The sequence below is a fragment of the Eschrichtius robustus genome, chromosome 19 (assembly GCF_028021215.1).
Source record: "Eschrichtius robustus isolate mEscRob2 chromosome 19, mEscRob2.pri, whole genome shotgun sequence".
Lineage (NCBI taxonomy): Eukaryota > Metazoa > Chordata > Mammalia > Artiodactyla > Eschrichtiidae > Eschrichtius > Eschrichtius robustus.
Window position 1 is genome coordinate 66,106,614 of NC_090842.1, and position 19,826 is coordinate 66,126,439.

General features: G+C 47.8%; 1 protein-coding gene across 1 annotated transcript; it reads left to right on the forward strand.

Moving 5' to 3' along the window:
• Positions 1-3,800: 3,800 nt before the first annotated feature.
• CACNG7 (calcium voltage-gated channel auxiliary subunit gamma 7) lies at positions 3,801-19,557 on the forward strand. Its single transcript, XM_068528002.1, has 5 exons — positions 3,801-3,996; positions 4,681-4,767; positions 5,176-5,316; positions 18,675-18,820; positions 19,169-19,557. Exons 1-5 carry the CDS (start codon positions 3,801-3,803, stop codon positions 19,424-19,426), a joined length of 828 nt encoding a protein of 275 aa, XP_068384103.1. The 3' UTR covers positions 19,427-19,557.
• Positions 19,558-19,826: the final 269 nt, after the last annotated feature.

The window sequence follows — 19,826 nt, forward strand, 5'->3', positions numbered from 1 at the left end:
GCCCAGAGCAATAAAGCTCACACACTGGCACACTGAGACCCAGCGACTGGGAAGTCCTAAGAGGGAGGACGAAAGGCAAGCCTGCTATTGAGAGACCCCCAAGACAGAGAAACCCGTGAGCTTAAGAATCAGAGACTGAGGCAGAGGGCAGGCAGACGCGCCCTCCGGGCCTCTTTCCCTTGACCCACTTGCGAGCGAGGGGCGTGGAGAGGGCAGTCCAAATAGACTACACTTCCCAGCAGACACTGCGGCGGACCCTTCCCCCAAGTGCGGCCCCCGCCGCCAGGGCTGATGGGAAGTGTAGTCCCTGGACAGGGACAGGCCAATGGAATGGTGTGCCTCCGTCGGTGTATTTGGAGGGGACTGAGCTTCAAAGCTTCGCAGGCTCCCTCGGGGAACCCCGGCGTCTCTTCGTCCCTGCAGGCTCTTGGGTTTCCGGGACTCTGTCCAGTTGGATGCTGGGGCTTCTCCTCTCTTTCCCAGCACCGCCGCGGTACCCCCACCTGGTGCCCGCGGCCCCCTGCCCCTGCTCCGACCCTCGGCGGGCGGCCTGCCCCTTTAAGAGTGGCCCCGCTGACATCACGGCGTGGGGGGTGGGTGCTGGCCCGGCTCCGGGCTCCGCGGCGGCTGCAGGACCCGGCTCCGCTCTGCGCCCGCCTGCTGCTCAGGGGACCCCGGCCCGGGACGCCCCCTCCAGCTTCTTCCAGCCGCCCAGACCCCAGGCTCCGCCCCACGCCTGGGCAGAGCCCCAGTCTTCATCAGGGTACCCTAGGATTGCCCCTGCCGTCTCTTCTTCTCAGGGTCTCTTCTCTCTCTCTCTCTCTCTCTCTCTCTCTCTCTCTCTATCTTTCTCTCTCTTTCTCCCTACCTCAAGGTCTCTGGGTCTCAGCATTTCTCAGCCCAAAGGTCTTTGACGGTCTACCTGTCTCTCTCTGTCTGTGACCTCTCCACTTCCAGGACCCCAGAATCTCTGAGCCTGGAGGAAGAGGAGGGATCCTAGATCAGATCTCTGCCTCTCCATTTCTCTCTCCGTCTCTTTTAGGCCATCTCTGTGTCTCCTCCAGTCTCCAGACCTGCGAGTCTCAGAATTTCACAGCCTCAAGGTCTCGGTGTGACTCTGGATTCTCTTCTCTGTCTCTCTGCCGCTCTGTGTGCCCCTGCCCCTCTCGGGCTCTCTACCTCTGTTTCTATTCTCTCTCGCTCCCCGCCTCCCCCATTCTCGAGGCTCGTCTCCCTCCCTCCCCGCATCCTTTCCCCACTCCTTCCCTGCCCCTCCCCTCCTCCGCGGTAGCCAATGAGCGGCCGCCGGTCCCAGCTCCCGGCGTCGTCCGCCGAGTGAGGCCGCGGGCGCGGGGGGTGGGGGGTGGGAGGCCGGGAGGGGGCCGGGACGCCGGGCTCCGGGGCGGGGGCGGGGGGCGCGGGCACCGGCGACCCCGGTGGCGGCGGCGGCGGCCGGGGGAAGCCGCGGGGCCGGTCATGCGGCTGCGGGGCCCGCGGCCCGGAGCGTCCGCCCAACCCTGAGCGAGGTGAGCGCGAGGGGAGGGTCCTGGAAGGAGGTGGGCGCGGGGGGTTCCTCTGGAGGTGGCTGGGAGCCGGGGCTTGGGGCTAAAAGGGGCCTGAGTGGCTCCGGGGGCTGAGATTCTGGCGGTCGGACGCCCGAGTTCGGGGGCAATGGGGGATGGAGGGACATTTGGGCCTAAGGAATCTGGGAGGACGGGGTCTGAGGGTCCCAGAGTGGGGCAACTATACTCTTAATGTCCGAGTCTTGGAGACCGTGGGCACCGGGGAGGGTGCAGGCCAGGTCCTTGAGGGAGGCGGTCCTGGCTGAGGGGGGAGGGCCCGGGCCCGGTTAAGGCAGGCTGTGAGTCTGAGAAGGGGTCCCCAGAAAGAGGGAGTACGTCTCCCAAGACACTGAAGGGAGGTGGAGTTTGGACTTGGGGCTTGGAGAATGGGACCCCGGGGATCCAGAAACCTATATCCAGGAAAGGCTGGGATAAAGAAGGATAAGAAGGAGGCTCCGGGCCTGGGGGGGGGGTGGGGGGGAGGGGGGAGGGGGGGGTCCCAAAGGAGGAAGGGCTGGAGGCTGGAGGAGAATGCGGAGATCTGGGCGGGCCATTTAGAGTGAGGAGGAATCGAGCAAGGAAGGAGGGGACCTCCAGAGGGGAAGTGAGAAGGGTGACGTTGGCAAGGTCCCAGCTGGGAGTCCGAGGAGCCAATGGGGGGAGCTGAGGTCAGCTACCTGGGACTAAGACAGTCAGGGCGACAGAGTTTTTGATGCTGGTTTCCGAGGTGATTGGACTGGAATAGGAGCAGACAGCTGGCAGTCAAGCCCTGGAGCCGTGGGACGGGGGATGGGAGGAAAAGCTGGTCGGAGCCCTGCCAGTCTCGGATTCCTGAATCCTCCAGGAGGCTGGGGGCGGGGCGGGTGGGCTGGGGGCACTAGGTGCTGCAATGGGGCGGTGGGGGGGGCGGCAGGCGGGATGAAGATTGTCTCAAACTCCAGGGTTCTTATCGGGGTGGTGTCAAGTTTCAAGGCTACGAGAATTCTGGTTAAGGAGAGTGGGGTCTCACGTCTTGGCTGCATTGTTGGGGGGGTGTTGATTAGGGGTCTTAACCTTCGTAGTTAAAAAGGTGATGGAGATTGTGGTATTCATGTAGGTTGAGGTCTCTGGTTGAGATAGGATGGGGATCCCAATTTGAGCCCCCCAAATCATGAGACTGTGTGGTTTAGGGAAATGTTCTTGGTAAAGGGTGAGTGTGGTGGGTAAGGGATTAAGAGCTCCCTAGTTGGAATCTCCAGATTTCTGATTGGAGTTTTGGAGGCCACAGCCTTGAACTGAGGATCTCTTTTTTGAGGGTCCAGTGTTAGGGGGATCTGGGTTCCAGGTTGGATGTTGAAGAGGGTCTGTATTTGGAAGTCCTAGTATGGGAAGTTGGAGTCCAGAGCCTCTGGTAGGGAATTTGGGGATCTGGTAATGGGGGTGGGGGGAATGGGGATCCTGGGCTTCCTGATTTGGGTTTTAGAGTTCAGAGCACTGATCCCTAGTTTGAAGGAGGGTCACTTGTTTGACTGGAGTGCTCTGATTAGGGTGCTGACATGGGGGACTCCCAGATCATGGTTTTGACATTCTGGAGTCTCTAGCCAAAATCCTGGCTCCAGGTCTCTGGGCCCCAATATTCTGGGATCCAGCAACATGGGGTGGAGTTCTAGCATTCCAGGTTCAGGGGCCTGCGGGGATTTGGGATGGGGGGAGGGGGGAATTAAGGTTCTGGAATCTTGGATCTGGGTCGTGGTCCAAGATCTCAGACTGGGATACCAAATTGAGGTCAAGACACCGTATCAGAGTTAGAAGGTCAAGGTCTTGCTTGGTATTGGAATTGGATGTTAAGGGTCAAGATATGAGTCCAAGGGTTTAAACTTCGATGGGAGGTCTGAGGTCAAGGCCAGGGTGTGGGGTTAGGGTACTTGGCTAGTGACCCACTTGGGGGATTTCTGGTTGCTATTCAGAGACAGAGTCCAAAAGAAAGGGGTCAGGGTGTCAGGTCTGGGCATGGAGTCAGGATTGGTGGCCTAGGTTAGGGTTTCTAGACAAGTTACTGGTTCAAATCCAGGGATGGAGTCGTAGGTCAGGACACAGAGGTCAGATTTGAGAGGGTTCAGTTTGGGGATTGTTGTTTCTGGCCTGGGTCCGATGTCCCACGTGGCTGCCTGGGGTGTGGGGACTCTAGTGGTCCCGTCAGAGCCCTTCACTGCAGCTTCCCGTCCCTCAGGCCCCGCAGGGCGCCCCCTGCCGCTGAGGATGAGTCACTGCAGTAGCCGTGCCCTGACCCTGCTGAGCAGCGTGTTCGGTGCGTGTGGCCTGCTGCTGGTGGGCATCGCGGTCAGCACGGACTACTGGCTGTACATGGAAGAGGGAACGGTGTTGCCACAGAACCAGACCACGGAGGTCAAGATGGCGCTGCATGCCGGCCTATGGCGCGTCTGCTTCTTCGCAGGTACAGCCCTCACCTGCCCACCAGTCGACTGTCCCTGCCTTGCTTGGGATCCGAGAGTCTTTATCCATAGTTCCATCCCATGGGTGCCAGAAATCCAGAAATCAGAAATCAATCCTGTTTCTCTCCTGGAGAGTCAAATTTCTACCTGGAGATTCAGTTTCTAGCCCTTTATTCCCTGGATCTAAGAACCCTAATGCTCACACAATCTCCAGGTCCCTAATCCCCGTAACCTGGAGCCCCTGGTCCCTTAGAAGCAGTAGTCTAAGTTCAGAAATTGTCTCCTGGACAGTTCCAGAGCTGAATGGGAAGAATAAAAAAAAAAAACAAAACTATGCCTCCCAGCTACGACAGAGACCACTCCTTCTAGGAATCCTGTCCCACCTCACCCCCCAGACCTTGCCTCTTTAGGGATCCAGGAGTCCTGGCCCATAGCCCCTCCTCACTTGGGACTCAGTCTTCCAGCCCTGTCCTCCATCCAAGGGACTCTAAGGCAGCTTGCAATAGGAGCTCTCGGACTCCTGCCCACCCCCTTCTGCGACCCCCTAAGAGTAGTACAGACCATGACCCTTGGATTAAGCCTCACATTCCCATCCTGGGGTCTCTCTGCTGTGCGTCCTGCCCCTGACTGCCTCTCCAGAGCTCAGGAGCCTCTCATCCAGCCCTGCCTTCTTATCTTCCCCTCAGGCCGGGAAAAGGGTCGCTGCGTGGCCTCAGAATACTTCCTTGAACCGGAGATCAACTTGGTGACGGAAAACACGGAGAATATTCTGAGTGAGGGGAAGCAGGGGGGTGGGGAGAGTTAAGCAACAAGGGGGCAGGGTGACAGGGCGGGTCCTGGGAGAAAGGGTAGGACCAGAGAAGGGGTGGGGTGGGAGGGAAGGAGTGGAGACTTGAAAGCAGGCAGAGTGGTTGGGTAAGGAGGAGGGGCCAGGTTGAAGGGGTGGGGCCTGGGAAGTGGGTGGAGTCAATAAGTAAGGGGTGGGGTCAAACCAAAGGAGGTGTGGCCTGTGTGAAGGGGTGGGGCCAGCAGTGGAAGTTTCAGAAAGGGGAGGAGCCACATAAAAGAGCCGGGGCTGGGCGGGGAGGTGGGGGGTGGAAGTGGAGAGGTCAGGAGAATGGGGAGGTGTCCTCCTGGAGAGTCCCCCCTCAGCCCCATCTTTCTTCTTACCCCTCCCCCAGAGACAGTGCGCACAGCCACCCCCTTCCCCATGGTCAGTCTCTTCCTCGTGTTCACTGCCTTCGTCATCAGCAACATCGGTCACATCCGCCCACAGAGAACCATTCTGGCCTTCGTTTCTGGCATCTTCTTCATCCTATCGGGTAAGCCCAAGGAAAAGACTTACAGGCCGCGGGACTATTTTAGGTTCCAGGAACCTGGGGTTCGTCTTCCAATAGGAAAGCCACTTCCTTGCTGTGTAATCCTGGAGGAGTTGCAGAACCTCTCTGAGCCCCACCTTCCTTCTCTGTGAAATGGAGCTAGCCGCCAAATCACAGCGAATGCCTGTTGGGTGCTAATCAGGTGCCAGGCTCTGTTCTGATACTCACAACAACCCTGTGAGGTAAATGCTATTAATAGCCCCATTTTACAGATATGGAAACAAACACTCAGAGAAATGAAGTCATTTGCTCAGGGCCATACAACCAGTGAGAGGCAGAGGTGGGATTCAAACTCACGCACTTCGCCTCCAGAGGCTGTATTTTTAACCACTGCTGATATTTTAGCAATTAACAGATTACAAGGCTCTTTATGTTCTGTGCATCATTTTACTTGAACATTTTTCAACCAGAAAAGTCGAAAGAACCCTGTGCCCACCACTTACAGTCGACCATTACCATACCACAGGACTTGCTTTATCCTGTATCTGTCCATCTGTCTCTCTACCCATCCATCAGTCTTATTATCATTTTAAAATGCATTTCCAAGTGAGTTGCAGGCATCAGTACACTTTGCCCTAAATTCTTCACCATGCGTGTCATTAGCTAGAGTTCAACGTTTGTTTATAGTTCTTGTTTCTTTTGAGATTCAGGGTTCTTTTGCATGAGTGATCTCATAACCTTCTCATAACATCTCTGCCCGGGAGTTATTATTAGCACTCATTTGATAACATGGGGATACCGAGGACTGAAATTGTGCAGGGAGTTGCCTAAGATACCAGCGTAATGCTGGCTCCCCAGGGACCCAAGTGTCCTGAGCTCCAGAGCAGAGCTCAGTAGAGAGAGTAGAGCTGTTTGTGAAGTGTTACCCTCCTCCAAATTTCAGCTCAATCCAGTCCAATTAGGTCCAACTCAGCTCAGGTCAGCCCAGACCACCTCAGCTCTGACACACTTAACTCCATCAATCTGGCCCAACTAACCCCAATCTATTCTGACTCATTTCTTCAGTTCAATTCGAATTAATTCAACATGATTTAATTAAACTCCATTCAGGCCCTTTTAGTTCAGTTGATATTTTATGAACAAACCCCGCTGTATGTCTTGTTTCCATTCTGTCTCTTTGGGCCCACATTTGGCTGCCTCTTTTGAGTTGGCTCTGCAAATAACTGAAGATAGATCTTCAAATATCCTCTCCCCCAGTCTCCTCCCTGTTCCTCACCCAGCTTTCTCCAGGCTAAACCTCCCCCGTGTTTCCAACCTAACCTGACGAGACCTTTTCCCAGGGAAACCAGGGTGCAACCTCTGTGCAAATTTGAATCACAGCATGTAGAGCGAGACACAGAGCTAAAATAAGACACATAGAATATCTCCATCCCAGAGTGTCAGATGGAAAAATAGTGGCCTAGAGAGACAGAAAGTGGGGCAAGGGTAAGGAGCATGGGAACGTTTATTCAACCCACCTGAAACATTAGAAGGAAAATCCCGTTGTTCGTGGTTCACAGAAGCTGAAACAAAAGAGGTGACATAGCTGGTAAATGCAGCGCTGGCATTAGAACCGAGGATATTCTCTTCCCAAAAGCCATGCTCACAGACCTGATTTGCATCAGGACCAGTGCATCAGGACCTGACTTCCCAAGGTCAAGCTGAGGATCAATGGTGCCGTCAGGGCTGGAAGTCAGGCCTCTGATGTAATAATAGAGTAATGGGGGGGATTGAACCTTCACTTCATGAACTTCATTTCATAGACTATGACCTATGCACCCCACCCAAGGTATCCAGCTGTGTGCTTTAAAGGTTGTAGGGTGTAGTGGCTGAAGGCATGTGCTCCTGTGAACCTAGAAAGACCTGGGTTAAAATCCTACCACTTACTCAGTGTGTGAGTTACAGCCTTCCTTTCTGGAGCTGTTGAGAGGACCAGTCTTGTTCAGGGGTCAGCAAACTTCTTGCTTAGGGCCAAATGGTAAATATTTCAGGCTTTGTGAGTCATAGGGTTGGAGTGCCAAAGCAACCAGAGGGGAAGCAGTGGGCCTGGCTGTGTTCCAATCATCCTATTTATGGACCCTGAAATTTGAATTCCGTGTAATTTTTATGGGTTATGAAATATTATTCTTCTTTTGTTTTTCTCCCCCACCATTAAAAAAGTGTAAAAACCACACTTAGCTCGCAAACCATACAAAGACAGGCAGCAGGACAAATAGTAGTTTTCTGACCCCTGGTCTAGATCACGGATGTGAAGGGCCAACCCAGTGCCTGGTCTATAGCAGTAAGTATTCAACACGTGGTAATTTTAAATAAATACGTACACACATACATTCATAAATAGCAGTAGTAGCAACAACAACAGTTATAATAAACACTTTATTGAGTGCCATGGTTTGGGGAAGTTCTAAGTGCTTTGTGCAAATTAAGTTATTTCTTTTTCTTCCCCTCATAAGGCAGATGCTATTATTATTCCCATTTTCCACTTGAGGAAACAGAAGCACTCAGAAGTTAAGTTGTTCCATAGTGGAAGCAGGATTCCAACCCAGACTTTCACCCTGGCGCTCTGCTGCCCCACCACAGTTAAAAATCATAAAGACAAAGGAGATTAAAAGGAAAGGGGGACTTCCCTGGTGGTCAGTGGTTAAGACTCTGCACTTCCGCTGCAAGGGGCACGGGTTCGATCCCTGGTCTAGGAAGCAAGATCCTGCATGCTGCGTGATGGGGCCAAAAAAAAAAGGGGGGAAAGAATGGAAATAGTACCAACAATATCTTAGATCTTGGAATGGAATGCTCTAGTCCAACCACCTCATGCTCCCAATGAGGAAACTGAGACTTAGAAAGAGACAGGAGTTGCCCAAGGTCAGGTAAATGGTGAAGTTGGCATTCAATTTTGGAGAAAGTGGTGAGAGGGCTGGGGCAGGAAAGGGATAGGGTCACACCTGGACGTTAGAGATCCCTCAGGGACTTGCACTAGAAGGAAAGAGACTGGAAATGGGCAAACAGAGGAGGACGTTTATGCAGTGGTCCAGGCAATAGCAGATAAGGTTTGAGCTGGGAGGGGGTGTGGAAGGATAAAGGTGACCGGATGGCTTTGAGAGAGAAGGATATTGACAGAAGAATCAATAGAACCAGATGACTGACTGGATATGGTTGGTGAGAGAAGGGGAGGAGGCTGGAGTGACATTGATTTTCTTTTTCCAGGTCATAAGAGGCATGCTTCCCATGCATGGCTCATATTAACCCCTGACCTTCAATCATGCTCTATGCATCTGCTCATTCATTCATTCACTCATCAAACATTTACAGAGACATCTTACATGCCACGCCCTGTGCTGGGCGCTGGTGACATACTGAATCTTTTTTTTTTTTTATTGTGGTGAAAGTCACATAATATAAAACATACTATTTTAACCATATTTAATTGTACAGTTCAGTGGCACTAAGTACATTCACATTGCTGTGCAGCTCTCACCACCATCCATCTCCCAAATTTTTCACCTTCCTAAACTGAAACTCTGTCCCCATTAAACAATAACTCTCCATTCCCCCTCCCCAACCCCTGCCTGGCCCCTGGCATCAACCAATGTACTTTCTGACTCTATGAATTTGACTATTCTAGGTACCTCGTATAAGTGGAACCAAACAGTATTTGTCTGCACCTAATGTATATTGGAATGCATGGCAGTCTACAGGCAGTCAGCTACAAAACAGCTCCCAGCTACATGTGCATCAGTGCTTGTCACACAACACTTAAATCCCTTTAATGGATTTCCATTGCGCTTAGAATACATCCCAACTCCTCGTGCTGGCTTACAAGGTCTTCCATGATTTGGCTACTGTTCAGACCTCTGGCCTCATTACCTAACTCACTAACACTCTCTCCATTGCTTGTAACTTCAGCTGCACTGGCCTCAGTCTATTCCTCAAAAATGATCATCTCAACCTCACTTTTACACTCATGAGCCCTCCATGTTTGGAAGCCTCTTCCCCCTAATTCTCAAAGACTCCAACTTTCCCTCTTCAGAGTTTCTTTCTCTGACAATGGTACCCCATGTTGCTTTGCCCCCACTATACTATCCATCACATTCCCTATTTTATATTTGTTTCATAGCACTTATTGCTATTGTCGTCTTATTCATTTTCTGTCTCCTTCTACTGGAATGTAATCTCCAGAAGGCAGGGACATGCTCTTGCTTGTATCTTCAGAGCCTAGATGAGTTGCTGGCACAAAGTCCACAATGAAATATTTGTAGAAGGGATGCATGGTAAAGACAGCTCAGGGCATTCTGGGAAAAGTGCAGATGCATTAAGCTGACACAATAAGGTGGTGGGAAGGGTGGGAACGACCACAACTTCAAGAGCAGGTGACATCTAAATTGATGATGCAGAAAGGGCGAGAGGAAGTTTTTCAAGTGAAGAGAGAAAAGTGCCTTGTACAGAGATGGAATTCACAGCATGTGTTAAGACCCTAGAAAGCAGCTAAGACAGAGGTAGCCAGCTGTGTAGCTCTCCGTGGTCCTGAAACTCTTTGTTCTAAAGCCAGGTTGTTCCTATTCAGCTTGGAATGTAGGTGATTCTTGCCTGCTGTGCTCTAAGTATTCTGAAGCAGATGTAGTGGAGGGGGGAGGGAGAGAGTTGGATTACAGAGCAGGGAAGGGGGAAGGGAGAGAGAAAAAGAGAGAAGGAGAAAAAAGGGAAAAGAACGTTATTTTTTTAGAGAACCAGAGCCACTGTAAAATGACCAGGAAGGAGAAAGAATGACAAGAATAACTTACCTTTTGACATTGTTTTTAGATAACTTTCAATTACTAAAAACAACAACAAGGGTGAAAAACAACAACAAAAAGCTCTTTTTCTTTGGAAATATTCGTTTCCTTCTCATCAACCCTGCTCCTGACTCTCTGTATGGAGAATGTTTGTTATTTACAACTGAAATGTGAAACATGGGACTTGAGGTGAGGCAGGAGTGGTTAGCAGGTATGGGTTTTAGAAAGAACCAGTATCTAAAACAGGGGGATACAGATTTGTAGGCAGTGGGACAGGCTTAGGGAATAAGCCTTAGCTGGACTTGGGGATGCAAAAATGGGTTTAGATTTTGAGAGATTCAGGAAGTAAAATAGACATTACTTGATGATGGACCATCCTTCTTGGATGGGGGACTGGGAATCAAGAGGATTCCCCTGCATTTGACTAGGGTACTCTAGCCAGTGTGGTTTCTGGACTTATTTAGGTATTGTTTCTTTCTTTCTTTGTTTTTAAAGGATCTTTAGGTATTGTTTCTTTCCTTTTTTTTTTTTTTTTTAAGGATCTCATTTAGAGTCACACATTGCCTTTATTTTATTTTATTTTATTTATTTTTGGCCATGCCGCATGGCTTGTGGGCTCTTAATTCCCCGACTAGGGATTGAGCCTGGGCCCCTGGCAGTGAAAGCACCTGGTCCTAACCATTGGACCGCTAGGGAATTCCCTAGGTATTCTTTTCCTATAAACCTGTTCATCTTTCAAGACCTATAGCAGATGCCTTCACCATGTAACACTTCATGGGCCCCCTCTTCTTGAACATGAAAATTATGCAATACCAGAAGTTGAAAGTGCTATGGAAGTTCAGCAAAGGCTAATTCTTAAAGCAGACAGAGGAATGGGGATTTAGAGTGGATTTAAAAGGGAAAAGCGGCTAACGAGCTAGAAGTTCCAGTTGCATGGCAAGTATATTCATCCATTCAACTAGTATTATGTGCTGGATCTTGCACCAGATGCTAGGAATGCAGTAGGAAACAAGGTAGACTAGTTTCAAACATCCTCGAGGAAGTGGAGGAGATTCATGACTAAAAAACTACAAATAGATAGAAAATATAATGTTAGGTAGTGATAAGTGCAACAAAGATAAATAAAACAGTTAAGGGGAAGGAGATTGATGGGAACGTCATTATTTAATCTTACCTCAATCACTCCAAATTTTTAATGAAAACTTTGAAATCTATAGAATAGTACGGTGAACACTGGTACTTCTTCCACCTAGATCCACATAGGTACTTGCATTTTGCTAAAGTTTTGCCATATTCTGTCTCTCTCTTTACACACAGTTTGGTTTTTGTTTGTTTGTTTCTGGCTTTACCGTTTGAAAGTAAGTTGCAGGCATCATGATTGTTCACCTCTAAACATTTTAATATGCATCTCTTAAGAGTAATGACATTTTCTACATAACTACAATACCATTATCAAGTCTAGGAATTTTACAATAATTCCATAATATAATTCATTACATTTTCAAACTGTCCCAGTTGTTCTAAGAATGCCTTTTATAGCTTTTCCCCCAGAACCAGGATTCAGTCTGTTTATGCATAGCATTTAGTTAATTCTCTTTTAGTCTAGAATAGTTCCCATACTACATTTTTTTACAACACTGACTTTTAAAATATATTTCATTATAAAAATATACAAAGGATAGTATAATTTGCCATGTACCCTTCACTCAGTTTCAACAATTATCAACATATGGTGAATCTTTTTTTAGTCATACTGCCATACCTCCCTTCTGTACTTCACTACATGATTTTAAAGTCGGTCTCAAACATTAAATCGTTTTATCCACAAATATTTCAGTATATCTCTGAGAAATTAGTACTTTGTTATTTAACTAGCCACAGTGCCACTGTCATGCCCAAACAATTAAGAATAGCTGCTTAATATAAATTAATATCTAGTTAGTGTTCAACTTCCCCACTTGCCTCATAAATGCCTTTTTTTTTTACCATTAGTTTCTTGCAGACCAGGATCCAAATTCCACTTGTGCATTTAGTTGATAGATCTCTGAAGCCTCTTTTAATCTATAACAGTCCTTCTCCTATTTTTTTCCTTGCCATTTATTTGTTGAAGAAATGTAGTCATTTGTCTCATAGAATTCCCACACTCTAGATCTTTCTAATTGTGTTTTTGTGATTTAATATGCTCATCCATCCTGTGTTTTCCTGTAAAACTGTAGATCAGATCCAGGTTTGATTTTTTTTGGGGGGCGGAGGTGATAAAATACTTCATAGATAGGTGGTGCTATTATGTCCTACTGTATTGCATCAGGAGACCTAATGCTATCTGGTTGTGTCTCTTTTTGAGATGTTAAGATCAGTCACTTGCTTAAGTATTACAGCTTGGCTCATACCATTGTCATTTTGAAATCTGCAGGACAGGGTGTCTTGTAGAACACCCCACATCCCACATTTATTTGATTGTTTCCTTGTGGCATCATTTGATTTGTTCCTCTTTCTTTGTATTTTCTGTAGCCTGGAAGTTATGTCTAGGGTAGAGACTTGATTAGATTCTGGTTAAATATGTTTGGCAAGATTTAGAGGTGGTGCCATGTTCTTTATAGCCCATCACTTCAGGTAGCAAATAATGTCAAGTTGTTCCTACCAGGAGTGGAACAAAGTTTGAACCCTTGGTAAAGGGGGTGATCATTAGAGCTCTCCATTGAAAAGGTACATTTTTCTCTTTACAATGAATAAGTCATTTGCAGGGTAACATTTTTGTACCTTGGGGGAAAAGTCCTGTTTGGGGATGTCCATTTTATTCAAAATGTGTTGCTTTGGAAAAATTTTAAACATACAGAAAAGTTGCAAGAATTATACAAGGAACTCTCATATATTCTTCACTGGGACCAATTTATAACATTTTCCACATTTGTATTTCTGTGTATCTTATGTGTATATATCTATATATGTATATATTATATAATTTATATTATATTATATTATATATACCACCTGAACATAAATTGCAAACACTTCACTCTTAAATACGTCAGCAATTACGTCCTAAGCACAAGTGCATTTTCTTTCCTAACCACGGTACAATCATCAAATTCAGGAAGTTTAACGCTTATACAGTATTACAGCTGATACGCAGTTCATATTCAGATCTCACCAATTGTGTCCACACTGCCTTTTATAGTCAGTTTTTCCCCTGATTCAGGATCCAGTTTTGTATTTCCTTGCTGTGTCTCTTTCGCCTCCTTTCATCTTTTATATAGTTCCTGTACCTTTAAAAAAAAATCTTTCATGTTGATGTTTTTTTGAAGAATGTAGCCAGTGTTTTGTAGAACACCCCACAGTTTCCACAGGAGTGGATCCACAAACTACCAGCAGGGACACTACATAAACGAAGTAGTCTCACGATCACATCAGGAGGTCGGGGTGTCCGTTTGCCCCATTATTGGTGATGTTAGCTTTGGTTTCTTGGTTCAGATGGTATCTGTCAGGTTCCTTTATGATAAAGGAAGTTTTCAAAAATCTCTTCGTAATTAATAGATATTCCATGGGGAGGTTCTGTCATACAGTGATTTAATGTCCGCTGTCGACGACGCTTGCCTAAATCCTAAGATTACTACAAGGGTTGCAAAATGGTGTTTTCTTAACTCTGTTGTTCTATCTACATGGATGTCACCGAAAAGAAGAATTTTTTTTTTTTTTTTGGCCACGTGGCTTGTGGGATTCTAGCTCCCGGACCAGGGATTGAACCCAGCCCCTCAGCAGTGAAAGTGTGGAGTCTTAACCACTGGACTGCCAAGGAATTCCCAAATTTTCTCTTTTCTTTTATTATTTATTTCCTTAAAGAATATGTCAGTATGGATTCATATTTTTTAAAAATTCAGTGTATTGTATGCCATTACTTTTAGTATTCATTTTGATGTTCAGATTGTCCCCAGTTGGGCTATCAGGAACCTCCTTCAGATGAGTTCCTGTGTCCTTTTTTGACATGTCTCCAACATTTTTTTTTTGAGTACTTCCTTATTTTGTGGTACCAGTACACTTTTACTGCTCCTGCCTCAGGCTTCAAATGAGCTGTTTCTTCCTAGCTCCTGATGTAGTGGGGGTGATAGTAGAGACCAAAATCTGGGTGCTAGGTGTGCTCATTGCTGCTGGGGTGTCACTGCTCCTAGGATATTTTAGGATACGAGCTGGGAAATTACATATATTTGTAAAACAGGAGTTTATACTGACACCACAAGGGTCTTTCTTGACTTACCCCATTCTGATTTGTATCTTCCTTCTTTCAGAATGAGATCTCCACCTCCCCAAAACATCAGTATATTTGCACATTTGCTCAGCCCTACTATTCACACAGAATAACTTAAGTACTGCTACCCCTACACCACTCCCAATAAAAATCTACTAAATACGGTTCAAGATTTCTTCACAGACCTTTTTGTCTTTAAACTGAGATATATATTCAAAGTACTTTGCCCAAAAGTTACTTGGATTACTACTTTCCCCCCTCCTGTGGTTGTGTTATTCATCTGATATAAATTCGCGTTATTTATTTATTTATTTATTTATTAAAATTTATTTATTTTTGGCTGCGTTGGGTCTTCGTTGCTGCACGCAGGCTTTCTCTAGTTGCAGTGAGTGGGGGCTACTCTTCGTTGCGGTGCGTGGGCTTCTCATTGCAGTGGCTTCTCTTGTTGCAGAGCACGGGCTCTAGGCGTGTGGGCTTCAGTAGCTGTGGCTCACGGGCGCTAGAGCGCAGGCTCAGTAGTTGTCCTGCACGGCCTTAGTTGCTCCGCGGCATGTGGGATCTTCCCGGACCAGGGCTCTAACCCGTGTCCCCTGCATTGGCAGGCGGATTCTTAACCACTGCGCCACCAGGGAAACCCAGCTTCATTTATTTTTGTTTGTATTCAATTTTAGTTGTTTTCCCCATTTTTTTTTTTTAATGAATTTATTTATTTAATTCTTGGCTGCGTTGGGTCTTCGTTGCTGCGCGTGGGCTTTCTCTAGTTGCAGCGAGTGGGGGCTACTCTTTGTTGCGATGCACAAGCTTCTCATTGTGGTGGCTTCTCCTGTTGCGGAGCACGGGCACTAGACGTGCGGGCTTCAGTAGTTGTGGCACGCGGGCTCAGTATTTGTGTCGCACGGGCTTAGTTGCTCTGCGGCATGTGGGATCTTCCCGGACCAGGGCTCGAGCCTGTGTCCCCTGCATTGGCAGGCAGATTCTTAACCACTGCACCACCAGGGAAGCCCCAGATCCTTGTTGATTTTATCTTTTGAATATATAAAATATTAGCATAGTTCCAAAGGTCAAAATTATGCAAAAATATATACTCAGAGGAGTGCCACTTCCTTCCCATCTCTTCTTTCTGTTCTCAACAGAAGTAATCAACTTCATGTTTGTTTCCCCTCCTATGTCTCTTTTTGTAAAAATAAGCAGATGCATATATGTATTTTATGTACCTTTTTTAGGCTGAAAAGCTAGCATCCTGTATACTCTTTTTAAAAAATTAGTGATATGGTCTGGAACTATCACTGAACTCCATATCTGTTCCTAGAGATCTTCCTCATTGTCCTTTCATAGTGGCACAGTACTCTGTTATGTGATGTTTTATAGTTTATTCCATTAATCCTCTATTTAAGGGCATCTAGGTCATTTTTAATATTTTGCAATTATGAATAATGCTGCAGTGAATTAACTTGTACATATGTGCTTTCATATTGTTGGACAGGTATCTTCAGGGTCAATTTCTAGACGTGGGATTGCTGGGTTGAAGGATAAATATATGTGTGGTATTGTTAGACATGGCCAAACTCCCCTCCATAGAGGTTGCACCATTCATTTTGCATCCCCACCAGCAATATGTAAGAGCTTCCATTTCCCTGCCTCACAAAGAGTATGTTGTGAAGCTTTTTAACTTTAGACGATCTGATGGATGAGAAATGCTATGTCCTCATCGTTTTCACCTGCATTTCTCTAATTCTGAGTGAAGGGGCAAGTTTTTAAAACAAGGAGATCATAGACGTCCTTTCTAAAGAGGTGACAAGGAATAAGAGATCTAAATGAAGTGACAGATACCAGGGGTTAGGATGCCGTGCTTCCACTGCAGGGGGTGCAAGTTCTATCCCTAGTCGGGGAACTAAGATCCCACATGCCACGCGGCCAAAATAATAATAATAATAATAATAATAAAATAATAATAATAACAATAAATGAAGTGACAGAGAGAGACATGTGGAAATCTGGGGGAAGAGCATTCCAGTTCAAGGGAACAGGGAGAGCAAAGGCCCTGAGGCAGAAATGAGCTTGTGTTCAAGCAAGAGTGCCATCTAAGTAGCAGGTGCAAGGAGAAATGGCTGGAGATGAGTTTGGCAGGTGACTTTGTAGGCATTGCAGGCCAGGGGTCAGGAACATGTTTCTGTAAAATGCCAGATAACAAATATTTTCAGCTTTACGGGCCATACAGTCTCTGCCGCAACTACTCAGTTTTGCCGGTACAGACATAGGCTAAATGTAAACAAACGGGTATGTCTGTGTCCCAACAAAAGTTTATTTATGGACCCTGAAATTATAAATTCATATGCTTTTTAAATTGAGATATTATAGTTCACATAACATAAAGTTCATATATTCAGCAGTTTTAGTATATTCACAAGGTTGTGCAACCATCTCCATTACCTAATTTTACCACATTTTCATCACCCCAAAAAGAAACCTCACTCCCTTTAACAGCTAATCATAATCCCCCCTCCACCCCACTCCCCGGCAACCACTCACTAATCCACTTTCTATCTCTATGGATTTGCCTATTTTGGACATTTCATATAAATGGAACCATACAATATGTAGTCTTATGCATCTAGCTTCTTTCACTTAGCACATTTTTCTAGGTTCATCCATGTGGTACTATAAATGCGTACTTCATTCCTTTCTTTGGCTGAATAGTATTCCTTTATATGGCTATACCACATTTTGTTTATCCATTCAGTTGATAGACATTTGGGTTGTTTCCACTTTTTGGCTATTATGAATAATGCTGCTGCAAACATTCATGCACAAGTTTTTGTGTGAGCATATGTTTCCAGTTCCCTTGGGTAAATACCTAGGAGTGGAATCGCTGGGTCATATGGTAATTCTATCTTTAACACTTTGAGGAACTGCCAAATGAAATTCATATACTTTTTACGTGCCACAAAATAGTCTTCTTTTGATTTTTTCAACCATTTAATTATATAAAAGCCATTCTTAGCTAGTAGGCCATACAAAAACAGGAGGTGGGCTGGATTTAGCCCTGGGCAGTCATTGTTTGCTAACCTCTTTTGTAGGCAGTGGAAGGAATTTAGATTCATTCTGGGTGCGATGGGCACACAGGTGTTTATTTGTAGGATTCTAGGGGAAGATGCTGATGAGGATTACTTGGATTAATCTGGGGGGAGGGATTTTATAGCCTCTTTAAGCCACCCTATGTATGGCTATGCTATCGCTCTGCATGGCTACTGTTTAAAAGAAAGTTCATCTTGAAGAAGTGATTGTTGCCTCTTAAAATTTTTCAAATCAGACCTCTCCTCTCCACCTTCTCCATGTGCCTCTATTTCCTCAGCTGTAAATGGAGATAAAAATGGTACCAATTTGAAAGTGTTGTGAGGTTTGAATGAGTTAGTGCATATATAACACTGAGAATGGTGCCTAGCTCAGAGCAAGACCTATATAAGCAGTTGCTATTATTATTATTGCTATTGGTGTTGTTGTTGTTGCTATTATGATCTATACAGCTTCCTCCTCCCCCTGGAATATCACGATATCCAGTTTCTCCCTTCCAGTCTCTTCCCAGAACCAATCAGCCCCAAAAGGATCTTCTAACACTTCGATCTGGCCTTGTCCTTCCTCTGCTTCAGACCATCCATGGCTCCCTAGCGCCCTTGGCATTGATGCCAAGCTCCTCAGCCTGGCATTCGAGCCTCATCATGGCAATGCCCCTGCCCCCTTCTCTGGCCTCATTTCTTGTGGCTGTGGTCCATGTTTTAGCTACATGGATGGATCAGTTCATTGTTCCCCCTCCAACTCTTTGCCCATGCTGTTCCCTCTGCCCTGGCTGGAGTGGTATAATGGTAAACCCTAATTCTTCCCTGGGCCTCATCCTTTAGGACTTGGACAAAGTCATGCTTCCAGGAAGCTTTCCTTGACTCCCTCCACCCTTGCCCCAGGTGGGTTTGGTGCCTCTTCTGGACCCACAGAGTTCTGTGCTACTGTTTTCTTTACAGTACATGTCACCATGGATGTGACTGTTGATCAGTGTTCATGTTTGCCTGCCCCAATTGCACTGTGAGCTCCTGGATGGCAGATGAGGGATGGGGGTGGAAGGGGGGAGGAGGCTTTTGATTTATCTCTGGGCTCCCTGCACCCAGCCGAGGCCCAGCACACAAGGAACTTCAAAGGATGGAATTTAGTCCAGGGTAGAGCAGGGGGGAGAGGGGAGAGGATGGCAGTGAGATGCAGGGGGCCTGGGGCTGGGGAAAGGGGTCCACTGCTAATGGACCAAGGGCACCCCTCTGCTCCCCCAGGCCTCTCCTTGGTGGTGGGCTTGGTTCTTTACATTTCCAGCATCAACGACGAGGTCATGAACAGGCCCAGCAGCTCCGAGCAGTATTTCCACTATCGCTACGGGTGGTCTTTTGCCTTCGCAGCTTCCTCCTTCCTACTCAAAGAGGTGATGTCTGTGGGGCCCAGACTCTAGAGTTTTGAATCGGGGGGGGGGGGGGACGGCATGATTCCTGGGCAGGAGGAAGACGAGGCTGTGGGTGTAGACTCTGAATTAAAAGGAGGTGGTGGCTGAGGTCCTCACCCCTGGGTCCTGGAGGCGGAGGGTCTGGGAGCTCCAACTCCTGGGATCCTGGGGAGGAGGAGACTGGGGCCCTAATTCCTGGGTTCTGGGAAAGGAGGAAGCTGGAGGCCTGGAATCTTGGGTCCTGGGAGAGGAGGGACTGGGGGTCTCGAGTTTTGGGGTCAGAGGGAGCCCGGGGCCAGCCTCTGCGACTCTGACCCTGCCTTGCCACAGGGAGCTGGCGTGATGTCCGTGTACCTGTTCACCAAGCGCTACGCGGAGGAGGAGATGTACCGTCCGCACCCGGCCTTCTACCGCCCGCGTCTCAGCGACTGCTCCGACTACTCGGGCCAGTTTCTGCAGCCCGAGGCGTGGCGCCGCGGCCGCAGCCCCTCCGACATCTCTAGCGACGTATCCATCCAGATGACGCAGAACTACCCTCCAGCCATCAAGTACCCGGACCACCTGCACATCTCCACCTCTCCCTGCTGAGGCCCCGCCCCCGGGGAGCCCCTCTTCCTCCTCTTCCTCCTCCTCCTCCTACTCCTCACGGGTCTCCCCACAACGCAGCTCCCCCTCAAGTCCTCGGGACTCCTCGTCCCAACCCGGAGGATGCTGCGCACGCGTTAGCCCCGCCCTCTTCCCAGTGGCCCCGCCCCGTCGCCATAACCCCGCCCTCTTTCCTGACCGCTCCACTTCATTGGTCCCTTCCACTTCCAGATGACGCCTCCTTCTAGATGACCCGCCCCCTTTCCTTAGGCCACTCCTCTCCAGGCCTAGTACCGCCTCCCAGGTTCCTCCGCTCCTCAGGCCGAGCGGCCGAGCGCGCCCACCTCCGCGAACCATCCCCCAGCCTTCCGCCTCGCTGCAGGGGCTCTGGGCAGGAGAGTAG

Excerpts from the sequence above, each read along its gene's own strand:
- CACNG7 (XM_068528002.1), top strand. The coding sequence starts at position 3,801 with ATGAGTCACTGCAGTAGCCGTGCCCTGACCCTGCTGAGCAGCGTGTTC. Across the intron at positions 3,997-4,680 it reads GCGCGTCTGCTTCTTCGCAG|GCCGGGAAAAGGGTCGCTGC; the intron begins GTACAGCCCTCA and ends TCTTCCCCTCAG. Across the intron at positions 5,317-18,674 it reads CATCTTCTTCATCCTATCGG|GCCTCTCCTTGGTGGTGGGC; the intron begins GTAAGCCCAAGG and ends CTGCTCCCCCAG.